A 19,108-nucleotide genomic window follows, 5' to 3' on the forward strand; every position below is an offset into this window, starting at 1 on the left:
AGAAGTATAAACTAAGAGGAGCGTCCGGAGAAATTTAAAGAGTGGCTGGAATGTACTATAGTAGATCAGGAAATCAAACAAATTTATAAGAAAAAGAATGATAAATATTAATCATTGTAAATATTGAAAGAAATAAATAACATGATCAAGCGTTTCTCTTACATATAAATTTGTTTCTTTCGCTACAAAATATTCCAAAGATATTTATTCTACAAACAATATAATCGGTAACTGCGCAGAACCTTTCACCTGCGCTTGATTTAAGATTAACGAAGCATGTTTAATTGTTCATCAGTCTGAAAACTAATCTTCGTAGAAAATGTCGTCGGTAGCATATATCGTTTTTCTGCTTGCCACAGCAGTGGTAAAAAGCCGCTTTACAGGTAATCCTCTCCTTTAATCGTATGCATTAAAAGTTATTTTTCACTATGATTAATAGATTCGAAGTGTATTAGAACAATTATGACTATGATTGCTTCCCAGATATATGCGCCTCAAAAATTTACACATTGAACGTTCCGCACGTAGTGCGTAATGGAACTGGACCAATCGATCTTTCCTGCATTTACAATGTCACTAAAGACGAGAACGGTCTTGTAATAAAATGGTACCATAACAAAGACCAAATCTATCAATGGATACCGCCAAGTAATACTAAACATAATTGAACTTTTTGAGCCGAGCGACCCTATTCGATATATGATGTTTTTTCTTTTTATTGTAACCCAACTATAGTGCCACCTCAGGATATAGGAGTGATAGATGGATTTGCTGAATATCCTGAACAAAATTTAAGACATTCTAATTCACAATCTATAATACATTTGAAAATGGCCATGATCGAAATGAGCGGAGAGTATACTTGTATGATTAGCACCTTCCAGGAAGAGGACACGAAAGGAACAAAAATGATTATTTATGGTAACTCTGTAATTGTAAATAATAATCGAATAATTTATGTGACATATAACACTATTACTTAATATTGTATTACAGTGCCAGAAACTAATCTGTCCATTCATGTTTCTTCTTTCAATAAAAGTCATTTGAATCTAACATGTGTAGCAAACGGAGCACAGCCGCGACCGATACTAAAAATTTACATAGAAGGAACCGAAGTCAATAATTATTATGATAAAACTGTAGAAGCAATAAAATATAAAAACATCCTTTTTGCAACACGCAGTGCAATCGTAAAAAATCCTTTGGAACCATTGCTATTAGAGTGTGAAATTTCTATACCACACACGGATTATAAACGCAGAGAAAGAATCGTTTATTATCCTAGTTCGATTCGTTCCAATATAGGCATATAAACTAAAAAGGAAATGAACATATGCATCTAACTACCTTTTTCTATTTTCAGTTCAAATGTTATCACAGATTAGTAACGCGTCAAGCTATAAAATTGGTGACGTTATCCTCATCATCTACATAGTGTTATTATTAAAGTAAATAAATGTATAAGACAAAGAGCTTAAGACTTCTATGTATGAAACTTGATGTATTTATGTTATTACCAAATTCTTCACGATCTTTTTAGGATTATAAAGTAATTAGTTCTGATAGATCTATATTCGTACAAAGCGAATTCTTATTATAGCAAAATTTCAAATCAGAAATCTCTCTAAATATCATGTCAAGACAGAAAATGCAATTGCGTGTGCGTTAAGGATTAAGGCGGAAACAGGAGTTGGTGGGGAGATATATCTTCAACCAGCGGTCCTCGGAAAGATTATCACTTGCCGTTCAGCGCTCATCCACAAAGGATTCGTAAGTTGGCATCTTCAAAATTGGCATTTCAAGTCGTGTTGTTTAAATTTTGATAAGAAAAATTGATTCGACATAAATTTGCAGTGTTATACGTGTACTGTTTTATCATTTTTTTATAATTCTTTTTTATTTGAATTTAACGGAAAGTGTATAACATGATAGACGATATAATAACTACAGTTATTATTTTATTTGACAGTGAATTATCGAACCAGAAAATGAACTGCACTTATGTGGCACTATTTTTCATAGGTAAGTCATATTTACTTCTCATAATAGAAAATGTATTTTTTTAATATTTATTATAAATGGAAGTATTCTGAAATTGATGAAATAGTTACTTTGCTCGAATATCCTAAAACAGATTTAAAATAAATCGGATTAGAGATTATAATATAATTTCCACTTGAAGCTGATAACATCATTATACAGCGCACCACTTAAAGCAGTTGTTACGATGTTATTGCATTTATTGCTGTACTTCTCATTAAAGAAGATAAAACATAAGTACAGTCAATTTTTTTAATATTTTTTCTTTATTAATGTAAACCGGAAAAAAGGAGAAGAAGAAGAAGAAGGAACTCTAGTCGAAATATGCATTAGCTTATGCCCTATATAGATGCAATAACTTGTAATTACTTGCTTAACATTCATTGATGATCGTACACCTTTTTCGTAACATACATAAATGCATCAAATACGTTCCTTTATACTTTTTTAAACAAATAATTTTTTAATAGTGCTTTAAATATCGCTAACTCGGTTTTCAGCAAATTCTTTTAGTTAGAATAAAATAAAATGTATATATAAATATAAATAAGAAAAACATATTTTTTGCAATATAGTATGCGCATTATGGGTCTTTGGAGAAACTTTATCTTGCGAACAGTGTGGCAGAGAATGCGCCGAGAAATGTGGAACACGACAATTTCGTGCTTGTTGCTTCAACAATATGAAGAAAAGACAATTTGATCTTGGATTAAAATGGAGGATGAGACCACAGTTGTATACGAATTGGTTGTATCCGAATATCGACATGTACTGATTATTTGTCATATATTTTGTACTTCTATGCCGGTATGCTTCATCGAAACAAGGAAAACGTTATGTACTCAGGGATAATTACTTTAATTATTGTTATAAATATTTTTATTTTGCAATGCCGTTGTTCTAAATAAGAATATTTAATGTACCATAATTTTCTTACGTTATCAAGTGCAATAAATTAAATATATCGAACACTTTAAATACACCGTTATTATTTTTTATTTTTTCTTAGACCATGTTTAAAATATGTTAGGAAAATAAAAGATAATGAAAAACTCCCTTCATAAAAAATATAATATTTATTTTTATATTATTTTTACATTCGATATTTACATATATTCACATACACTGTATTTAAGCAATCCAATTTTTTATACGTTTCATTATTTTTTTTAATGGAATTGACTGCTTACTTCCATCAGAACAAATTTCCAACTTGTCTAATAATCTTTTGCTTTTATTTCTAATCATATTCCATTTTAATTTATCCAAACCAGGATATGATTCTTTGTTTAGAAGTATCGTTAAATCTGATATATTATTCACAGCATCGAAAGTAATTAATCCTTTTGAGGTATTTTTTACCATTAAATTTTTTTCGGAATTTTTCTTCTTCTTTTTGGTTACAAATTCGTCTCTTACATCATCGAAATAAGATTCTCGATTACTGCCCTTAATATATGCCGTATTTCCTTTTGTTTCTTCGATTTTTGTGAATATTTTATGTTCCTTTCTATCAGCTATTGATGTATTTTGAATATATTTTAAATTAAAAGTATGACGATCTACAATTTCTACAAAAAATAAATTTTATAAATATATTATATATAAATAATATTTCTTTTTATTATATGATTCGTAAATTTGCTTTTATACCTCCTGCATCATCATTAGAGACACCATTTTTTATCTCACTTGGAACTGAAACATGTATAGCATTTTTATTTTCAACCCATGAAAATGTATTTTCAGATTTTGTTTCTTTGTTGTAATCTTGTATATCACAATTTAGATCTTCATCTGAATCATATTCACGTGGGGTAATTAATTTAAACATTGTATTCTTTAATCCGTAATTGCTGGGAATGCTATGTAAATACAAATTTTTTAACTATAACAGTTTTATATAATAATTTATTATATTTATTTTCTTTTACATGCCTTGAGATAGGGTTATCTATCCATGGTACTGATAGCCATGATTTTAAATCATTTGTAAGTTCGTAGTCTTTGGGTAGCCAAGGTAATCCAACAAATTCAAAAGAGTATAGGTATTGGTATAAGTCATTATACCATGTACATGCTTTCTTAACTAGATACCTTGACAAAATCCTGTAGCAAAATATACCAATACTCCATAGCTATAGTTTATAAATTTACACTATGTAATACAAAAATAACATACCATATTCTACTAACGACAGCAAATGCAGTGATAGCAGTAGACCAGGCATGACCTAAACTTATTCTACATTTAAGAAAATATGCAGCATGTTTAGAGACCTGTTCCAAACGTAATATAAGTTTTGCAAAACCTTGTGTTTTAACCAAAACATATTCTACCATTTGTTTACTAGATAATGTAATATATTTTTCATCTATTCCAACATAGCTCTTCAAATTTTCATATTCCTTTTCAAGCGATAATGACAAATATTTGAGCAAAACTTTATTTATTTTAGACATTGATTTGACACCTTTGTCATTTCGAAATTTTCTTTTCATACGATAAATTAATCTGCTTAAAATTGCTGCTTCTTTGTGCAATAATTCTTGAGAAGTTATATCTTTTATAATTTTGTCCAGTGTTAATAGAAATGCAGATGCATCTAATAGTGACAAAAATAAAAAAATATCATGTACTTATTTATTAAATGGAAGATTATTCGCCTTTCGTATAAAAAATTTATATCACAACATTTTTTATTGTTTTGTTTACAAGCAGAATTAAACTTACCAAATTTATGACGTTCGATATGACAAGTTGCATTGGGAGGACGTTCTAATTGCATGCGATTCCATATTGCTTCCATGCTGATTAATTATTTTAAATATAATTGATTTTTAGTACTAATTATAAAATAAAAACATAACCTCACTTCTTACTCATGTAATACAAAGAACGCGCTAATACATTTTATTTATTTTTATTAATGCCTTATAATTTATAGTGTATAAATTGAAATAAAGCATATACGCTCAAATTTACATAAATGTAATATATATTCGTGCGAATACATGTATACGCATGTAGCCAATGCTATCGACAACAATATACTGTTATTCCTCGAAAATCTGTAGGTGGAGCAGGGGCAGGTCGAGACAATACAGGAGAACTTGGTGGAAGATCAAGAGGAAGTAATTTATATACACCACGATATCTGAAACCTCCTTGCACAATAGGACGGTACATTAAATTTGTCCATGACCCGTGACGTTGTGGCGAATTTGCAGGTTGTTTAAATCTCCAATACACAATTAAAATACATTAATAAAGGCGCAAGTAATGAATGTATTACATTATGTATGAAATCTCTATTATGTTCAGATTCAATAAATTACTATTAAATTCCTACCTGACACCTTTTATTGGTTCTAATTTTCGTAAATATGGTTGATTAGTTCTTTGTTGAACAATATTTAATAAAGGCCAGTTACATGTCGTTACTATGCAACCGATTCTATTAAAATGATCTAGTGGACAGAGATCACATATTTTTTTATCCATCATAAATCACTTGTAAATTTAAAAATTAGTAAAGATTTATTAATTCTAAAAACTAATTGAATACCGCGATTATCTTGAGCGAAGGGGCTGAATATTGTTATAATAACATTTGTTTTATATTTATTTATATATGAAATGTATACTACTATTTATATACAATACAAAGTTCAGATCAAACATCATTAATACTGAACAATAAATACTTTATTCGTGAGGTAATTATATTCGAAGGACCGATTGGGATTAGGGTGTAAAATAGGCGAGATATGGTTCAACAAGCATATGATAAACACGGATAACACCTGATTGTTCCAACGTAAAATAATCCACCAGTAATAACAGGTGCCCTGAAAACAGGACCGGCTTCATAAGGAGCTGGGACTGGTTTAGGTATAGGTGCACAGGTAATACACGGGTGACCTGTGCAGGGTGGACAAACGAAAGGGCGTGGGACGCAAGGTAAGAGTGAAGGTCGAGGCGGACATGGCATGCAGGTGACTGGCATAGGTGGACAACAATTAGGTTTTGATTCCAATTTGCATGGTGGAGTAGGACACGCATAGCAGCAAACAGGTTGAGGCGGGTACGATATAGAACAAGGTGGGCATTGTGGATCCATTGGTGGACAGCAACCGCAACTAAAACAATATTTAAGTTGACCGTTATTGCATTCATCAAATGATAAAATGCTTCACCCTTTCGATCATACCTTTCGATCATCTGTTTTAAATCGTTTTTCCCATAAGGTCGTTCACATTTTGTCATTACCGACATTTGACTCGGCAATGTAATTTGCAATTACACGACTACAAATTTTATTAATCTTATTAAAATAAAAGTCTGAAGTTTGGTATTAAAATAATAGAAAGGTGTTGATAGACGATTAATAATCTTTGTAAATATAGACAAATTCAATTATTACGTGAAAGTAAATTGTTTATAGTTAATGTATTTTATTCATATATTCATTATATAAATTTATTAACGACGCTGGTGTTCGTGGAGTAATTATAGCCAATGCTGCTTTAAAATGCTCTTTAGTGATTATAGTAGCATTTAAATCTTCTTCAAGTGCTTTTATAGCAGCTTCGTGACAAATTGCTTGGATTTCTGCTCCAGAATATCCTTCTGTAAGATCAACTAGATCTTGAATATGTACATCTTCGGCGATTGGCATATTTCTTAATTTTATATCGAAAATCTCTTGTCTGGCTTCATAATCAGGTAATGCCACGTATATTATCCTATCTAAACGACCAGGACGAAGAAGTGCCTGTGAAAAAGCAACATTTTAATTAATAAACATCTTTGATAAATATAGCTGTATTCTAAAATGTAACTAACTTTATCAATTTTATCGGGTCGGTTAGTTGCTGCCACTAAAGTAACGCTGCCTAACGCAGTAACTCCATCCAGTTCTGTTAATAATTGTGCTAGAACTCGCTCTTGCACGTTGCTTCCGGCGCTTGACGAAGAACCTCTTTCACTTCCTAGTGCATCAATTTCATCAATAAATACTATTGAAGGTGATACTTGTCTTGCTTTCCGAAATACCTCTCTTACGGCTTTTTCGGATTCACCGACCCACTTTGAGAATAATTCTGGTCCCTGAAAACATTGTATTTTTTATCTCTTTTTTTTTTTTTGATTGGAAAAGTTTTAAATTGAACTTTAGTATGCCTAACCTTTATGTTTAAAAAATTTACTTTACTTTCTGTTGCAAGAGCTTTTGCAATCATTGTTTTAGAACAACCTGGTGGACCAAACATTAAAACACCTTTAGGTGGAGTTATACCCATCCTGAGAAACACTTCGGGATGGCGCAGTGGCCACTCAACAGCTTGTTTTAATTTTAATTTTAGGTCTTTTTGACCTCCTATATCCGACCATTGAATGTTCGGTACTTCTATTAAAACTTCTTTCATAGCTGACGGCTTTGTGACAGTTAAAGCATGTTCAAAGTTTGATATCGTTACTTTTAACGAAAGATCAGTGTTAGTTTTCTGTTGATATTTTACAGCATTTAGAACTGCTTGGGAACATAAACCATATAAATCGGCGCCGACAAATCCATGAGTAACAAAAGCGATATTTTGTATATCTTCTAAAGATAAAGTGTTCGGTATTTTTGATAACATTTTTTTAAATATCTCTGCGCGCATATTGGTAGTAGGTACATGAATTTCGAATTCTTTGTCTATTCTACCAGGTCTTCTAAGAGAATTATCTACAAGATCCAATTTCGAAGTTGTGGCAAGTATTACTACATTATCATTTGCATTTTGTATTCCATCAAAGAGTGCAGTCAATTGTGAAAGTATTCTTCTTTCGTGATCTGTACTTGAAGTACTCCTTTTAGGGCATAAACTATCAATTTCTTCTATTAGAATAATGCTTGGAGCTTTATCTTTAGCTTCCGTGAAAATATCTTGCAATTTTTTCTCTGTTTCGCCTGAAGATTTGCTATAAATATCTGAACTGTAAATAGTGGTAGAATTAATATCATATTGCGATATCAAGGCATTGGCGATAGCAGATTTGCCAACACCAGAGGTGCCATATAATAATATTCCTTTACTAATGTAAAAGTTTCCAATACTTTGGTACAGACCAAGACCAATATCAAGAACATCTTTGATATCTTCTATTATGTTATCATATCCTCCAATATCTTGTATTTTAAATTTAGATTTTTTATTTTCTTCTTTTTTTTTTTCTTGCTCTTCATTTAAAATCGTCCATTTTGTGTTGTACAGTGCTTTATACAATTTGGTATTACGTGTTTCATCTGTTATGCTCAATTGTTTAAACTGTTCAGATAATTTAATATTTTCACAGTCATCTGATATAACTTTGACAATCTTATAAATTAATTTCTTGCCATAAAAAGGCACACTGAATTTATTACCTATAGTAAATACTTTTTGCTCGTTATGATTCTTAAGTATTATGTTAAGTTCCATGGTTGCTTCTGGCAATATATGTTTCCCAACACTACAGATTACAAATTCCTTGGCAATATCGACAGAAGAATTTAATTTTTCGATTTTAACATAACCTCGGAGGTTATTTAATTCTATTGCTGTAAAAAATGTATGGGTAGAAAAATTTTTATATAGATTTTGGAAGATTCAATAAAAGATTTTACCATGTTTTGTTAACGAAACACTTGTTAAACTTTTATCCTTAGTTGGCCAAGCAGTTTTAACAACTTTACTTTCTCCAGCAATTACAAGGACACAATCCCCTATTGCAATTTCACATAATTGCAAAGCAGATTGCGATATAAATACCATATCATCCAATGCTCTTACATGAATATTTTTTGGCTGTTCTATGCAAAGAAACACTTATATAAAAGTAGTTCAAACAATAGTAAATATAAGAGCATATATACCTGATAGATTATATGTTTCTACGGTACTATATAATATACCACCGTAAATGAAATTATGATTCCATGTTACAAGATTAGGTGGACAATTAGTGTTATGTACTTCTAGATCCTTTAGTGTCAAGATGCTCTGACATGTTTCACATGTCATCCAAGGAGAAAGACTTTTCCTCCCACTTTCTTTTCCTTTTGGTATCATTCTGAAACGATAGAAATAATTGGCTGGACATAATTCATAAAACGTTTCCACTCTACTATCTTTTGACAAAGCCTTTTGAAACATGTTTTATTGAAAGTACTAAATAAGTATTCAGGTGGGAGAACATAACCTCTAAATCACATACAAATGCTTTGTATCAAATGCAGTAAAAGCAGTTTTTGTAAAATGCGTACAAATTTATACGATTATTCTCAACCTGCAATTTTTAGTATCAAAATCAATATAAAAATATAAAAATCCATAGAAATATTTACTGAGAAATGCCGTCCGCCATGATAACATGTCCTTGCTCGGCATGCAACACCTAGGTTATATACATATACATAAATTCTAATAAGTGGATGATAGCAATGGTTAACAAATGAAGTATTCAATGATGATACACGAACAACATATTCATTTTGAATGACGTCACAGACATTATTCCGATATATATAATGTAAAATATTCATTTCATTTATAAGTGGAAAGATATTACTTTAACATTAGAGATTTTAATTATTTTTTCAGCGCAGCTAAATAAAGTTAGGTCATACTTTTTAATTCCATGAATTAACCCGTAAATAAATAAAAATATCCTACTTAAAGGAGCTGGTATAGTGTAATCTTAAGGATAAAGTTAGTAATCGACAAATAATAACAAGAAATTTCGAAAAAATTGCACAAAGTGTTCACGAGGACCTTCAAACATGATCAGTAAAAATTTATTCTTCTATCGAATGTAATAAATTCTATCCTATGGTAAAAAAATATGCGGGGTAAAGGATGTACGATTCTTCCTTCTCTTAGCTTCTTCTCCTTTTTTAGTTTCGAATATCATCGTCCCAATATATCGAGCTCGTAAAATTCTCGTGGATGAATATAAGAGATAAGACAGGGATGGGATATCGCGATCACAGGTTTGGGGAAGCTGAGGAGTTTTATGGCTTATTGGTTCAATCTAACCGTTACATTACCGAATAATTTAAAATTGATTGCGTTTTATAAAACAGGTAATCCATTTTATTAATGTTATTCTGTAAATTGTATGTTCGTTTGAAAATTTGCCGATGAAACTTTTATTGATAGAGGGAAATTGGTCGTGTGGAATGTAGAGGTTCAGATGCAGACGAGATGAATCAGGTTCGGTGGAGCATAAAATCAGCAGCATCAGGCGCATCAGGGATCGTGGCAGGCAAGAGGCAAAAGACCGATGGATGGACGGGCCAGCCGTCACGAAGCGGGCCGACGTTCCCGTACCAAACGAGATTAATAGAGATCCGCCTGTCAGCCGGACGCCTCTCCGTCTGAGCGAGATCCAGTGGCTTCCAGACGGCCAGTCTTCTCGCAGATCGCAACCTGCGTGGGCAACAACCGATCGTGATCGATCGCACGGTGCGTCCTCTCTGGACTACCGCTTTGCATGTCGTGTGCGTGCGAGTCCAAGAGTATTCCGTGTACCACGAATCTTCTAGTCATCCGCGCGCGGGTATATATAGAGTAATGAGATAACAACCACTGTGACAAATTAGCACAATTTCGTCCACGCGGCGTTCACACCTACGTCTAGAGAATATCATTAAATTCTGTACGCATTTTTCAAACGGCAAACAACTCGTGCATCCTCGATACACAAACTCGTTTCCGAATCTCGCCATCCCGTCTCGGTAAATCTTATTCGACCGATTTACGTCCATCGTTATTCGTACCGATGCGAATACAAATCACGAGGGGTCAGTGGGCCGTATTCGGTGGCTTCACGTTAGTTTGCCTCGCCAATTTACGATTAGGTAGGCACCGCATCGCACTTTTTCATTCTGATTCCTCCTCTCTGCTCCTTTCTCTTTTTATCAAGTTTTCCGCGATGTATTCAATGCTTTTATATTTCAACCGATTCTTACAAGTTACGTTTGTTAGCATACAAAATAGTAACGTTTTCGAAGAAGCATGATTCTGTTTGATATCTGCATATCGGGGTTGTTTCTGTTTCAGCCATCGGTGACCAGAATGAAGGCAACGAAGGTAGGACACACAGGGAAGAGGTTCGACAACATGTATGCTGCGCCAGACACGAGAAAATGATCGATGTTGGATACGGTAAGCGAATTTAAGAAAAAGTATGTATTAAATTCTGGCTAATGTCAGGACGGAGCATACGGACAGAGATGCACAGAAGATTGCGGAGCGGTATAACGTTGAAAAGAGATTCGGCGAGAAGTTGCGTAATTTTAGCAACCGGCTAAATGTAAGTTACGTTCCCTCGTTTCACTCTTGCCGCCCCATATTCATGAGTGGTAAATGCTGGTGGCCTTGTCGCTAGATCCGATCCGGTAAATTAATATCGGGTGTTCAATCAATTGACGCCGATCGAGAGGATGAAGCATCCGGTGACGGTGTTGTCGTGTGCCCATGATCAAAAGATTTGACCGATTTATCATTGCGAGCTATCGCATTAAAATAGCGCGGGAATCGTCGAACCGATCGCGATTCGATCTCATTACTTGATTTTGTCACAGAGAGATCAATTGCCGCTTGTAGATCGGAGGCGATCAAAGGAACGAGTCTGTGATTCGTGGAATGTTAATGCCCCTCACGGACGAATAATTAAGGTTTCGCCGAAGCGGCCGGTTCCGCGAAACGATCGAAGGAACAACCACCCTTCGAGACGCCATCAATTGACAATTAAATGATTTTGTTGATGTCTGGTATCCTCTGCTGACGCTTAAATCATCGCTATGCCCAACGTCGCACCATCTTTCTACCTTCGATTACCTGAAAAGACCAGACCGGCGACGATTATTCGACTGATTGATCGGGCGTTCACGCGGTAGTCTGGTATTTCAAGTAGATCTCGAAATAATACCATTTATAGGAACAAACACGGAAAGGTGGCAGTGAAGTAGCCGAAGGTTCATGGTAATGTGAATCACCGAAGAATCAGCGCATTCCGTGTCCCACGCGTTCGCGCCAAAAATAGCACGGTTACACTATAGACGGTTCTACCCTCTTCTTATATCTTGTCAACTTGTTTAATGTGATACAAGTCGTAAATTTTGTACGATGATCGCGAGCATTACAGAGCGGCGCCATCGGATTTACTCGCGTCTTATTTTTCGCGAGCGAACTCCACGGCACGCAGTCAACAACATCATCCTACCGGTCTACTGAAATTTCATTGAACCTCCCTGGCCACACTTTATTGCTAACGCTAATCCCCTTTTTCGACAGTATCTTTGATTTTTATTTTCTCAGGAATATCGGGCGAAATTATCCAAATTGATGCAGGCCACTGTCGTAAACTGTGTCCACGACACGTGTTGGATGATCCAGGAGATGCGAGTCGGCCCACTGTACAGGTAAATATTTTTTCATACAGTTTTACTTATCAGAGTTTCGGTTCAGAAAAGAATGCAGGGTTACAGAGGTACATGGATGTATGTAATCGATGACTCATGCACAGCCGCAGGATGCACCTGGTACAAAAATCTTTTTAGGTGATCCCTGCCTTGGCGCAACGAGTTTGCGACAAAAAACGCGTCGCCATTGCGGAGTTTATCGAACCGGTCGTGAAACTGTCGAATTCCTCGACCCGGAATCCTTTAAAATTCAACGTCATGGTCACGCTTATTTTACGATTAAAAAGAGAAGGAAAGGATTGGCGAACTCGCGACATCTTTGAAAAGTCAGGAACGCGTATATAGCGAAGGAACCGATCTAAGTTCGAAAAACCGAGATCGGACGTCGTGGAATTCTGTTCGGGTAGTCGAGCGGTGTGTCGAAGAAAAAAGAAAGGACGAAGCGAAAAGACCGAATTCGCAAATAAAAAAAAAAAATATCGCGATATACGTTGCCACGGCAGGTTACGTATGCCAAGGGCTATACGAAGGGCGAAAAAGGCAGGAACATCATGTAGATTTATGACGCATGGGATCGACCAATCCGCCAGCTGGAATGCGGCCACGCCAGCACCGCGCGATCGTACGATCTACGCGACTTTTACGGCGTGTGCACCCCACACTGTATCGAGAACCGCGTATCTTCGTCGATGATCATCATACACCTTTTATACATATGTACATACCTTACACATTCTATTCTCCAAAATTCATCGACAATCGTATCGCGACTAAACGATCATCGCGTGTTTCTACTTCGTTTCCATACGAATCGCAACTGTTGCCTCGAGTCCGACAGTGTTAAAACGGCAGTGGACTCTAATTAGCATGGTAAACGAACGTGTCGTAATAATTCGCGAATAATTCGAGAACGACCCTTCTTGGGGAGAAAGCTATTTTCGTCACGTGATGCAACCCGATCGGTGGTTTACGATCTTGCAGCACCCACGCTGCAGGAGAGAAACAGGCTTGAGAAGAAGAAATGTTGCACGCGATATGCAGAAAGAAGAGGATGTGTTTTGCGTCCTTGGAAGGTCGCATCGAGCCGGGTCACCGCTCCGGCGCCAGCTTGGCCAGCTACTAAATCCCGAATCGTGTTCCTGGGATCTTGAGGATGGATGTACCTGAGAACAGAATTTATTAGAAAATATTCTTAGCCAGAAATATCACCGGGGGTACAAACGAGAGAAGAAAATGGGTAGAGGCACCGATGCCTTTGCACGAACAAAGATAACGGTCGATGTTATCCCGCAGCGAGAATAATTAAATGGCCCGCGTGTCGCGAAAGAACTCGAGTACTAAAGAAAACGTCCGAACGAGAGATAACGAGGCGCGCGAATATTATAAATTCCTTCGTGGACACCATCGATACTTTCTCGCTTGGCAAACGTACGACGGAATAAAGTACGAATTCTGTGAAGTCGCGTGCTCGCTTTGCTCATTCAACATCTGTATCGATAAAATGTTCCCCCGTGTGATACATGACCAACCATTCTAGAAGCGTGTTCTTCTTCCTTACCAGCGGCAACATTTCATCCGATCCGATTAAAATATCCGAGTTTCCGTTTCGCTCATGTTCAACGTAACTCATTTGCACATTTTGTTCTTTCAGAGATGTTTCCCGGAATCGCATTGTCGTCCAAGGGCGGCAAAATTGGAGAGGGTGTCAACGATTCAAGGTGTTCGTGTGATCGAAGTCACAGAAGCTTGCGAATGCACGCCTGATTCGTCCTGTAGGCGAGAATCCTTCACGCATCTCGTACATTCTGGCACTCCTCACCAAGCCGTGATTGATGTCGGAGTATGTATGGGTCACTGTGCTAAAGGTATATCATTTTCTTTCGTTCGATATCATTCGCCCGTAATCGTTATCGATAATCGTCGATGTGTCTTTTGAAAGATCTTGGATGCAAACCGGTGAGGAACAGTACGGTTAGCATCAAAGGACCGAATGGTACGTCAAATTTCCTACGTTCGTAGTAGATAACGTAATTTCACTCGAGAATAGGTGTACTTATTACGTTACATTTTAGGGGACGAAGTGTACCAAGTGATTGAGAAATGTGGCTGCGCTGGAACATGCCACAAAATGGACCACATGGAGACCGTTTTAGATTTCAGCGAAGTGGAAATTAAGGATGGTACAAACACGACGGATGTTAGGCCAGTCGTTCGGGTAAATTTTCTACCACGCGATCTCAGATACCACTATGATCGTATTATAATTTATCGTTGACTTTGTATTTGTGCAAATAGCAAATTAATGTCGGACAATGCGTTGGGACGTGTCCAGGGAACGAGACGGAAATGTGTCTTTTGAGAGACAAAAAAGAGCCATCGAGATGCTTGGCGGGTCTGTATTCGAAGCAACATACTTGTACACCCGCCAGATTCAAAGTTCACGAATACAGGTATTCGGGGATGCAGGTTAATCATCGACGATGCAAATACAATTAAACATACATCGGTGTGGTTTTTCGTTTATTTCAGGACACGTCGTGGATCGAAGAGAGAAATTATTCAAATTACCCAATGTGCCTGTGTCTGAATAAAATAGAGAGGACCGAGAGACGTCTGTTCGATCCAACGGGCCAATGGAACAGACTTGTAGAAACATTCAAGCTACTTTATGCGTCGCGTAAATACAAAGTACCATTTCGATGTTCCTACATGCACCGTGTATTGGTATGATAAATAAACGTACAATGACTTTCTAGAAAACGTCAACTGGCTACCTAAAACTAGTCCACGCTCGTCGTGTTCCATCCGATTCGTTCGCCGTTGTCTATCGTCATATTAAATGATTCTGCAAGTTTCACGGTAATCGAGTCAATTCTTTGAGAAACGTCTGACAAGTTTAGAATTAGTTCCAGCTATTGGTATCGTTAATTCGTCTTACGACGTAAGATGATAAAAGCGGGATTACATTTGGCAAGACGCAATAAGACGTTCAGCAAGTTGCTTTCGCGAATTTGACGCGCATTTCTACGAAAGACACGCCAACTGGCACTAGCCAACTTTGTACTTACGACTATTCCCTAGCTCGTTCCCGTTTCGTCTTGCGCTCACATACGAATAATGCAACAAAAAGAACGAGGTCGAAGCCGGTGCTCGATGTTCGAACGCGGAGGCGAAAATACACGCTGACACCCTCGCGAGATCCGTCATCGTCCTCGTAGGAAAACAACCGATTATTCGCGACATCTAAATATCGCTGCGTGGCCACATGACTCGCCACTCACGAATCTACGGAATTTAGGAAGCGTGAGCTTTTTTTAATAGCCCCGCGATGTCATCATCTCGTTCCTGGTGGGTTTCGTACGCTTCGCAATGCTATCGTGTATAATCGACCTTTATCGGTTTTTGTCCTTTTCTCGTATCTATTTTTTAATCGCACAACTATTTTGTTTCCAGAGAAACGCAAAATTTCTTACCTAAAAATACAAATGTTTCAAGCGTAAAAAATTTCAAAAAGCAATAACTTCTCGACAGCTAAAAGAAACGGAATGCGCACTCGATGGTCCAGCTTGATCGAAGATGATCTAGGATGGGTTAATAAGAAGCAAATGGGGGAAAAGAAAAGTCACATTTTCGAGTCGTGTTGAGTCGCGTCGAGTCGCGTAGCGTCGCGTCGGTGTCCCGTGAGAGAAGCCGATGTCGCTGCGGGGAGCAACGCGGGGGAGGCAACTCCCGGCATAGCATAAAGGTGACTCCTCGCAGCCAAGACCTCCCATATGCTACTTAGCGTTCCGTTCGGTTCGGCAAACCTCCTGTCCGCTAGCAGAGAAGGTGTCCGCTCCTTCCTCCGCTAAGAAGCGTTTGTCACTGACTTAACGTAGATTCGGTCGATGTTACACACTGTCATCGAGCTTTCGATTCTTCAAACGAACCCGGAGAGATCAGCATCGTTGGTAGTCGTCGTCGTCGTCGTGTGTTTCGAGCCCACTTTCGGACCTGTTCTCCATTCTGACCAACGATCCATATACGAGAATGATATCGAGTGACGTTCGGTTTTTTCTTTTGGCGATACTCTTCCTATCGTGTACTTTCAACGTACACGCACACCCGAATCGCTTCTCCGAAGATGATAATCCCAACGAGGAAGAACTTGTCAACTCCTGGTCTTTGGATGACTTAAACGAAGGAAGCGAGCACGATGCTCGTCGGGACGAGGCTCTAGAAAAACTACAACAGGTCCGTCTCCAGATAATTGTGTCGTATGCCTTGCTGTTTGTGTGAGACTTGGTGAAAACAGAACTTTTGTTTTCGAAGGGTCAAAAATATGAGTGAAACGACTAAGTAAATCCCATTTACGGAAGTCGCGTGTTTCAAACGACCGCGTTAACCAGTCGATGAAATCGTTACAGGTTCTTGGTATCCGGAGTCACAGCGAGAAAACAGGACGTCGCAAGGTGCCACCGCAATTTATGGTGGAACTGTATAATAATGTAGCAGATCCCAGTGGTGTCACGCGTGGCAAAAATCCATACAATGCCAAGGTTGTCCGCAGCTTCATCGAAAGAGGTAAACCTCTAACCACTTCCATAGCGTAGGTCATCGTTTCGTCTGCGATCGAAATTTTCACTAAAACAAAAACTTTTACGCAGATACCACCTTATCGCGATTCTACTTCTTCAACATCACGGGTTTAGAGATGGACGAATCTGTTTTGGAGGCAGAGCTTCATCTTTATCGGAAGAGAACACCTTTGAAAATTATGCATCCATCCACTTTAGTTTCACCCTATTATTTGGTAAGTATACGTCAATCGCAATTTGTCGACTTTTTAAGGATTCGGATAACGAATATATCTTCCTTTAGATAAGAGTATATCAAGTCTTGGATGAGAAAAGTTTAGACGTACCCGATCTTCACAGGCTGTTGAACGTTAGATACGTCGGGGCACACGCGTCCGGTTGGCAGGCAAGTTTCAAGATAATGGAATTTTTAGAAAATACTATATTTTCTCGCTGTACTAAGCATTCGACATTTTTCATCAGATATTCAATGTAAAACAAGCGGTTCTTGCCTGGTTAACTGGAGAACCAAATCTTGGTCTCTTGGTAACGGCTTCCACTTTGTTCGAGGATCAAGTGACTGTAGAGTTTTCCCGGCGAAACGAGTACCATCATAGCAAACAACCGATCTTGGTACTCTTTGATGACGACGGGAAAGGACACCGAGGCGAACGTGGCAACAACGAGAGCGAAGAAACATCGTACGAGGACGAAGACGAGAAGAACGATTTGAAGAACGAGTACGGTGAAAAGAACGCCGAGAAACACGATCGAGGAAAAGGTCAACCGGAAGAGACTCGATGGGAAAACGAGAATAAATCCGAATACTTTCAAAGGCAGAAGAGAACGCAAATAGGAGAACACGATGTAGTGACACAGACTGCTCGGGTAACCCGAGATTTTGCAGAAGAGACGCCCAAACGACGTCGAAGGGAAACCATTTCCTCTTCAAGAAAATTAAAGAAAAACGTTTATTCGCACGGCTTGACCTCGATGGACATATATCAACGAGCGATACGCCGCGAAAGAATGGGAGAAAGAGTTCGTCAAAGGCCAATGTCTTTGTCGAATGAAAATTTCCGTGAGAAACGGTCAATTAAAAGTCACGCTTCCGTTCGACAAAATGTCACCGAATGTACGAGGCACGAGCTCTACGTCGACTTTAAAGAAATCGGTCTTTCCTCCTCTATCATCGCTCCGCTCGGTTATTCCGCCTATCATTGCAAAGGCATCTGCGAATCGCCATTGAGTCAAGATCAACAGCCGACAAATCACGCGACTATTCAGGGAATCGTTCACAAAATGGGACTGGTGAAGGGGGTTGAGAGACCTTGCTGCGTACCCACGAAACTATTGGGCACAACCATTCTATTCTTTGATGACAATGAAAACGTGGTCCTGAAAGTTTATCAAGACATGATAGCGGATCGTTGCGGATGTCGTTAAGGATCTCATGGTTTTTTTATTCCCCTTGTGAAGGAAGAAGCAGCCGAAGCGTCAAAGTATGTGTTAATGGTATTGAAAAGAAGAAGAATGCGTGAATATGTATGTGAGGAAAGAGAAAGAAAAAGTGGGAGTGCGCGCGAGAAAGAGAGAAAGAAAGAGAGCGAATGTAAGAGTGGCAGAATATCTGAATCAGGTAAAAATGATTTTTACGCATTAGCACGAGAGTCATTCCTAAAGATTCGTCTGAAGATCGCCGTTTAATTGACGTCCCAACATTGTACATAAGAACATTCCTAAATTCGCGTAGAACTAAGCGTATCAATGATTAGAATGTGTCTATATCATAGCCTATATCTTCATTAAATTATTATTATAACCACACGTAGGGAATTTATCGTCTCGATCATTGTATATACTACTGTGTCGTAAAATGAGTTAGAGTTATTTATATTTTAATTATGACAAATAAAACGAGTATTTAAGCTATCGAGCCGTCTTTACGCTTAATATGTAACTCGCTCCTTCTCACACTATCACACTATCGAACGAGATTCGCTCTACGAACCGTAGGTTCTATATTTGGAAGGATGGTATGTATTGCTTCCATCG

General features: G+C 37.4%; 7 protein-coding genes across 10 annotated transcripts; 3 read left to right on the forward strand and 4 right to left on the reverse strand.

Moving 5' to 3' along the window:
• The first annotated feature begins 9 nt into the window (after positions 1-9).
• On the forward strand, positions 10-1,684 carry LOC117238116. 2 transcript variants are annotated; one of them, XM_033502762.1, is made up of 6 exons: positions 10-383; positions 484-648; positions 736-921; positions 997-1,287; positions 1,367-1,451; positions 1,544-1,684. In XM_033502762.1, exons 1-6 carry the CDS (start codon positions 320-322, stop codon positions 1,554-1,556), a joined length of 804 nt encoding a protein of 267 aa, XP_033358653.1. In that variant the 5' UTR covers positions 10-319; the 3' UTR covers positions 1,557-1,684. The 2 variants fall into 2 exon arrangements, with proteins under 2 accessions (XP_033358653.1, XP_033358654.1); XM_033502763.1 differs by lacking the exon at positions 1,544-1,684 and having other exon boundaries at positions 1,367-1,481.
• Positions 1,612-3,021, forward strand: LOC117238121 (trissin). Its single transcript, XM_033502769.1, has 3 exons — positions 1,612-1,773; positions 1,973-2,025; positions 2,619-3,021. The coding sequence occupies exons 2-3, from the start codon at positions 1,992-1,994 to the stop codon at positions 2,816-2,818; spliced, it is 234 nt and encodes a 77-aa protein (XP_033358660.1). The 5' UTR covers positions 1,612-1,773; positions 1,973-1,991; the 3' UTR covers positions 2,819-3,021.
• A 79-nt stretch (positions 3,022-3,100) lies between these two features.
• LOC117238110 lies at positions 3,101-4,920 on the reverse strand. 2 transcript variants are annotated; one of them, XM_033502754.1, is made up of 5 exons: positions 4,778-4,920; positions 4,226-4,649; positions 3,982-4,152; positions 3,697-3,908; positions 3,101-3,614 (listed from the first exon to the last, which is right to left on the reverse strand). In XM_033502754.1, exons 1-5 carry the CDS (start codon positions 4,851-4,853, stop codon positions 3,175-3,177), a joined length of 1,323 nt encoding a protein of 440 aa, XP_033358645.1. In that variant the 5' UTR covers positions 4,854-4,920; the 3' UTR covers positions 3,101-3,174. The 2 variants fall into 2 exon arrangements, with proteins under 2 accessions (XP_033358645.1, XP_033358646.1); XM_033502755.1 differs by having other exon boundaries at positions 4,226-4,683; positions 4,778-4,901.
• A 137-nt stretch (positions 4,921-5,057) lies between these two features.
• On the reverse strand, positions 5,058-5,610 carry LOC117238120. The gene is made up of 2 exons (XM_033502768.1): positions 5,397-5,610; positions 5,058-5,285 (listed from the first exon to the last, which is right to left on the reverse strand). Exons 1-2 carry the CDS (start codon positions 5,549-5,551, stop codon positions 5,081-5,083), a joined length of 360 nt encoding a protein of 119 aa, XP_033358659.1. The 5' UTR covers positions 5,552-5,610; the 3' UTR covers positions 5,058-5,080.
• A 209-nt stretch (positions 5,611-5,819) lies between these two features.
• Positions 5,820-6,313, reverse strand: LOC117238100 (sperm mitochondrial-associated cysteine-rich protein-like). Its single transcript, XM_033502737.1, has 2 exons — positions 6,258-6,313; positions 5,820-6,186 (listed from the first exon to the last, which is right to left on the reverse strand). The coding sequence occupies exons 1-2, from the start codon at positions 6,311-6,313 to the stop codon at positions 5,820-5,822; spliced, it is 423 nt and encodes a 140-aa protein (XP_033358628.1).
• Positions 6,314-6,448: 135 nt separating this feature from the next.
• On the reverse strand, positions 6,449-9,436 carry LOC117238106 (ATPase family protein 2 homolog). Of its 2 annotated transcripts, XM_033502744.1 has the most exons (6): positions 9,417-9,436; positions 8,946-9,142; positions 8,697-8,882; positions 7,234-8,630; positions 6,893-7,156; positions 6,449-6,821 (listed from the first exon to the last, which is right to left on the reverse strand). In XM_033502744.1, exons 1-6 carry the CDS (start codon positions 9,434-9,436, stop codon positions 6,492-6,494), a joined length of 2,394 nt encoding a protein of 797 aa, XP_033358635.1. In that variant the 3' UTR covers positions 6,449-6,491. The 2 variants fall into 2 exon arrangements, with proteins under 2 accessions (XP_033358635.1, XP_033358636.1); XM_033502745.1 differs by lacking the exon at positions 9,417-9,436 and having other exon boundaries at positions 8,697-8,877; positions 8,946-9,083.
• Positions 9,437-10,288: 852 nt separating this feature from the next.
• LOC117238123 lies at positions 10,289-18,917 on the forward strand. The gene is made up of 12 exons (XM_033502771.1): positions 10,289-10,536; positions 11,134-11,238; positions 12,394-12,497; positions 14,149-14,362; positions 14,437-14,490; positions 14,570-14,712; positions 14,793-14,959; positions 16,526-16,730; positions 16,904-17,060; positions 17,144-17,289; positions 17,358-17,459; positions 17,537-18,917. The coding sequence occupies exons 1-12, from the start codon at positions 10,359-10,361 to the stop codon at positions 18,497-18,499; spliced, it is 2,538 nt and encodes an 845-aa protein (XP_033358662.1). The 5' UTR covers positions 10,289-10,358; the 3' UTR covers positions 18,500-18,917.
• The last annotated feature ends 191 nt before the right edge of the window (positions 18,918-19,108 follow it).

The sequence above is a fragment of the Bombus vosnesenskii genome, unplaced genomic scaffold (genome assembly GCF_011952255.1).
Source record: "Bombus vosnesenskii isolate JDL3184/JDL3185 unplaced genomic scaffold, Bvos_JDL3184-5_v1.1 scf7180000013431, whole genome shotgun sequence".
NCBI classification, from domain to species: Eukaryota; Metazoa; Arthropoda; class Insecta; order Hymenoptera; family Apidae; genus Bombus; species Bombus vosnesenskii.

Coding starts and splice junctions, on each gene's coding strand:
- LOC117238120 (XM_033502768.1), bottom strand. CDS start 5,551: ATGATGGATAAAAAAATATGTGATCTCTGTCCACTAGATCATTTTAAT. Junction 5,286..5,396: donor GAACCAATAAAAGGTGTCAG/GTAGGAATTTAA, acceptor TGTGTATTGGAG/ATTTAAACAACCTGCAAATT.
- LOC117238110 (XM_033502754.1), bottom strand. CDS start 4,853: ATGGAAGCAATATGGAATCGCATGCAATTAGAACGTCCTCCCAATGCA. Junction 3,909..3,981: donor ATAGATAACCCTATCTCAAG/GCATGTAAAAGA, acceptor GTATTTACATAG/CATTCCCAGCAATTACGGAT. Junction 3,615..3,696: donor CTCTAATGATGATGCAGGAG/GTATAAAAGCAA, acceptor TATTTTTTGTAG/AAATTGTAGATCGTCATACT.
- LOC117238106 (XM_033502744.1), bottom strand. CDS start 9,436: ATGGCGGACGGCATTTCTCA. Junction 8,883..8,945: donor AGAAACATATAATCTATCAG/GTATATATGCTC, acceptor TTCTTTGCATAG/AACAGCCAAAAAATATTCAT. Junction 7,157..7,233: donor TAAATTTTTTAAACATAAAG/GTTAGGCATACT, acceptor CAATGTTTTCAG/GGACCAGAATTATTCTCAAA.
- LOC117238116 (XM_033502762.1), top strand. CDS start 320: ATGTCGTCGGTAGCATATATCGTTTTTCTGCTTGCCACAGCAGTGGTA. Junction 649..735: donor CTATCAATGGATACCGCCAA/GTAATACTAAAC, acceptor ACCCAACTATAG/TGCCACCTCAGGATATAGGA. Junction 922..996: donor AACAAAAATGATTATTTATG/GTAACTCTGTAA, acceptor ATTGTATTACAG/TGCCAGAAACTAATCTGTCC.
- LOC117238121 (XM_033502769.1), top strand. CDS start 1,992: ATGAACTGCACTTATGTGGCACTATTTTTCATAG. Junction 2,026..2,618: donor TGTGGCACTATTTTTCATAG/GTAAGTCATATT, acceptor TTTGCAATATAG/TATGCGCATTATGGGTCTTT.
- LOC117238123 (XM_033502771.1), top strand. CDS start 10,359: ATGGACGGGCCAGCCGTCACGAAGCGGGCCGACGTTCCCGTACCAAAC. Junction 14,363..14,436: donor TATGGGTCACTGTGCTAAAG/GTATATCATTTT, acceptor GTCTTTTGAAAG/ATCTTGGATGCAAACCGGTG. Junction 14,491..14,569: donor TAGCATCAAAGGACCGAATG/GTACGTCAAATT, acceptor GTTACATTTTAG/GGGACGAAGTGTACCAAGTG.
- LOC117238100 (XM_033502737.1), bottom strand. CDS start 6,313: ATGACAAAATGTGAACGACCTTATGGGAAAAACGATTTAAAACAGATG. Junction 6,187..6,257: donor TTAAAACAGATGATCGAAAG/GTATGATCGAAA, acceptor ATATTGTTTTAG/TTGCGGTTGCTGTCCACCAA.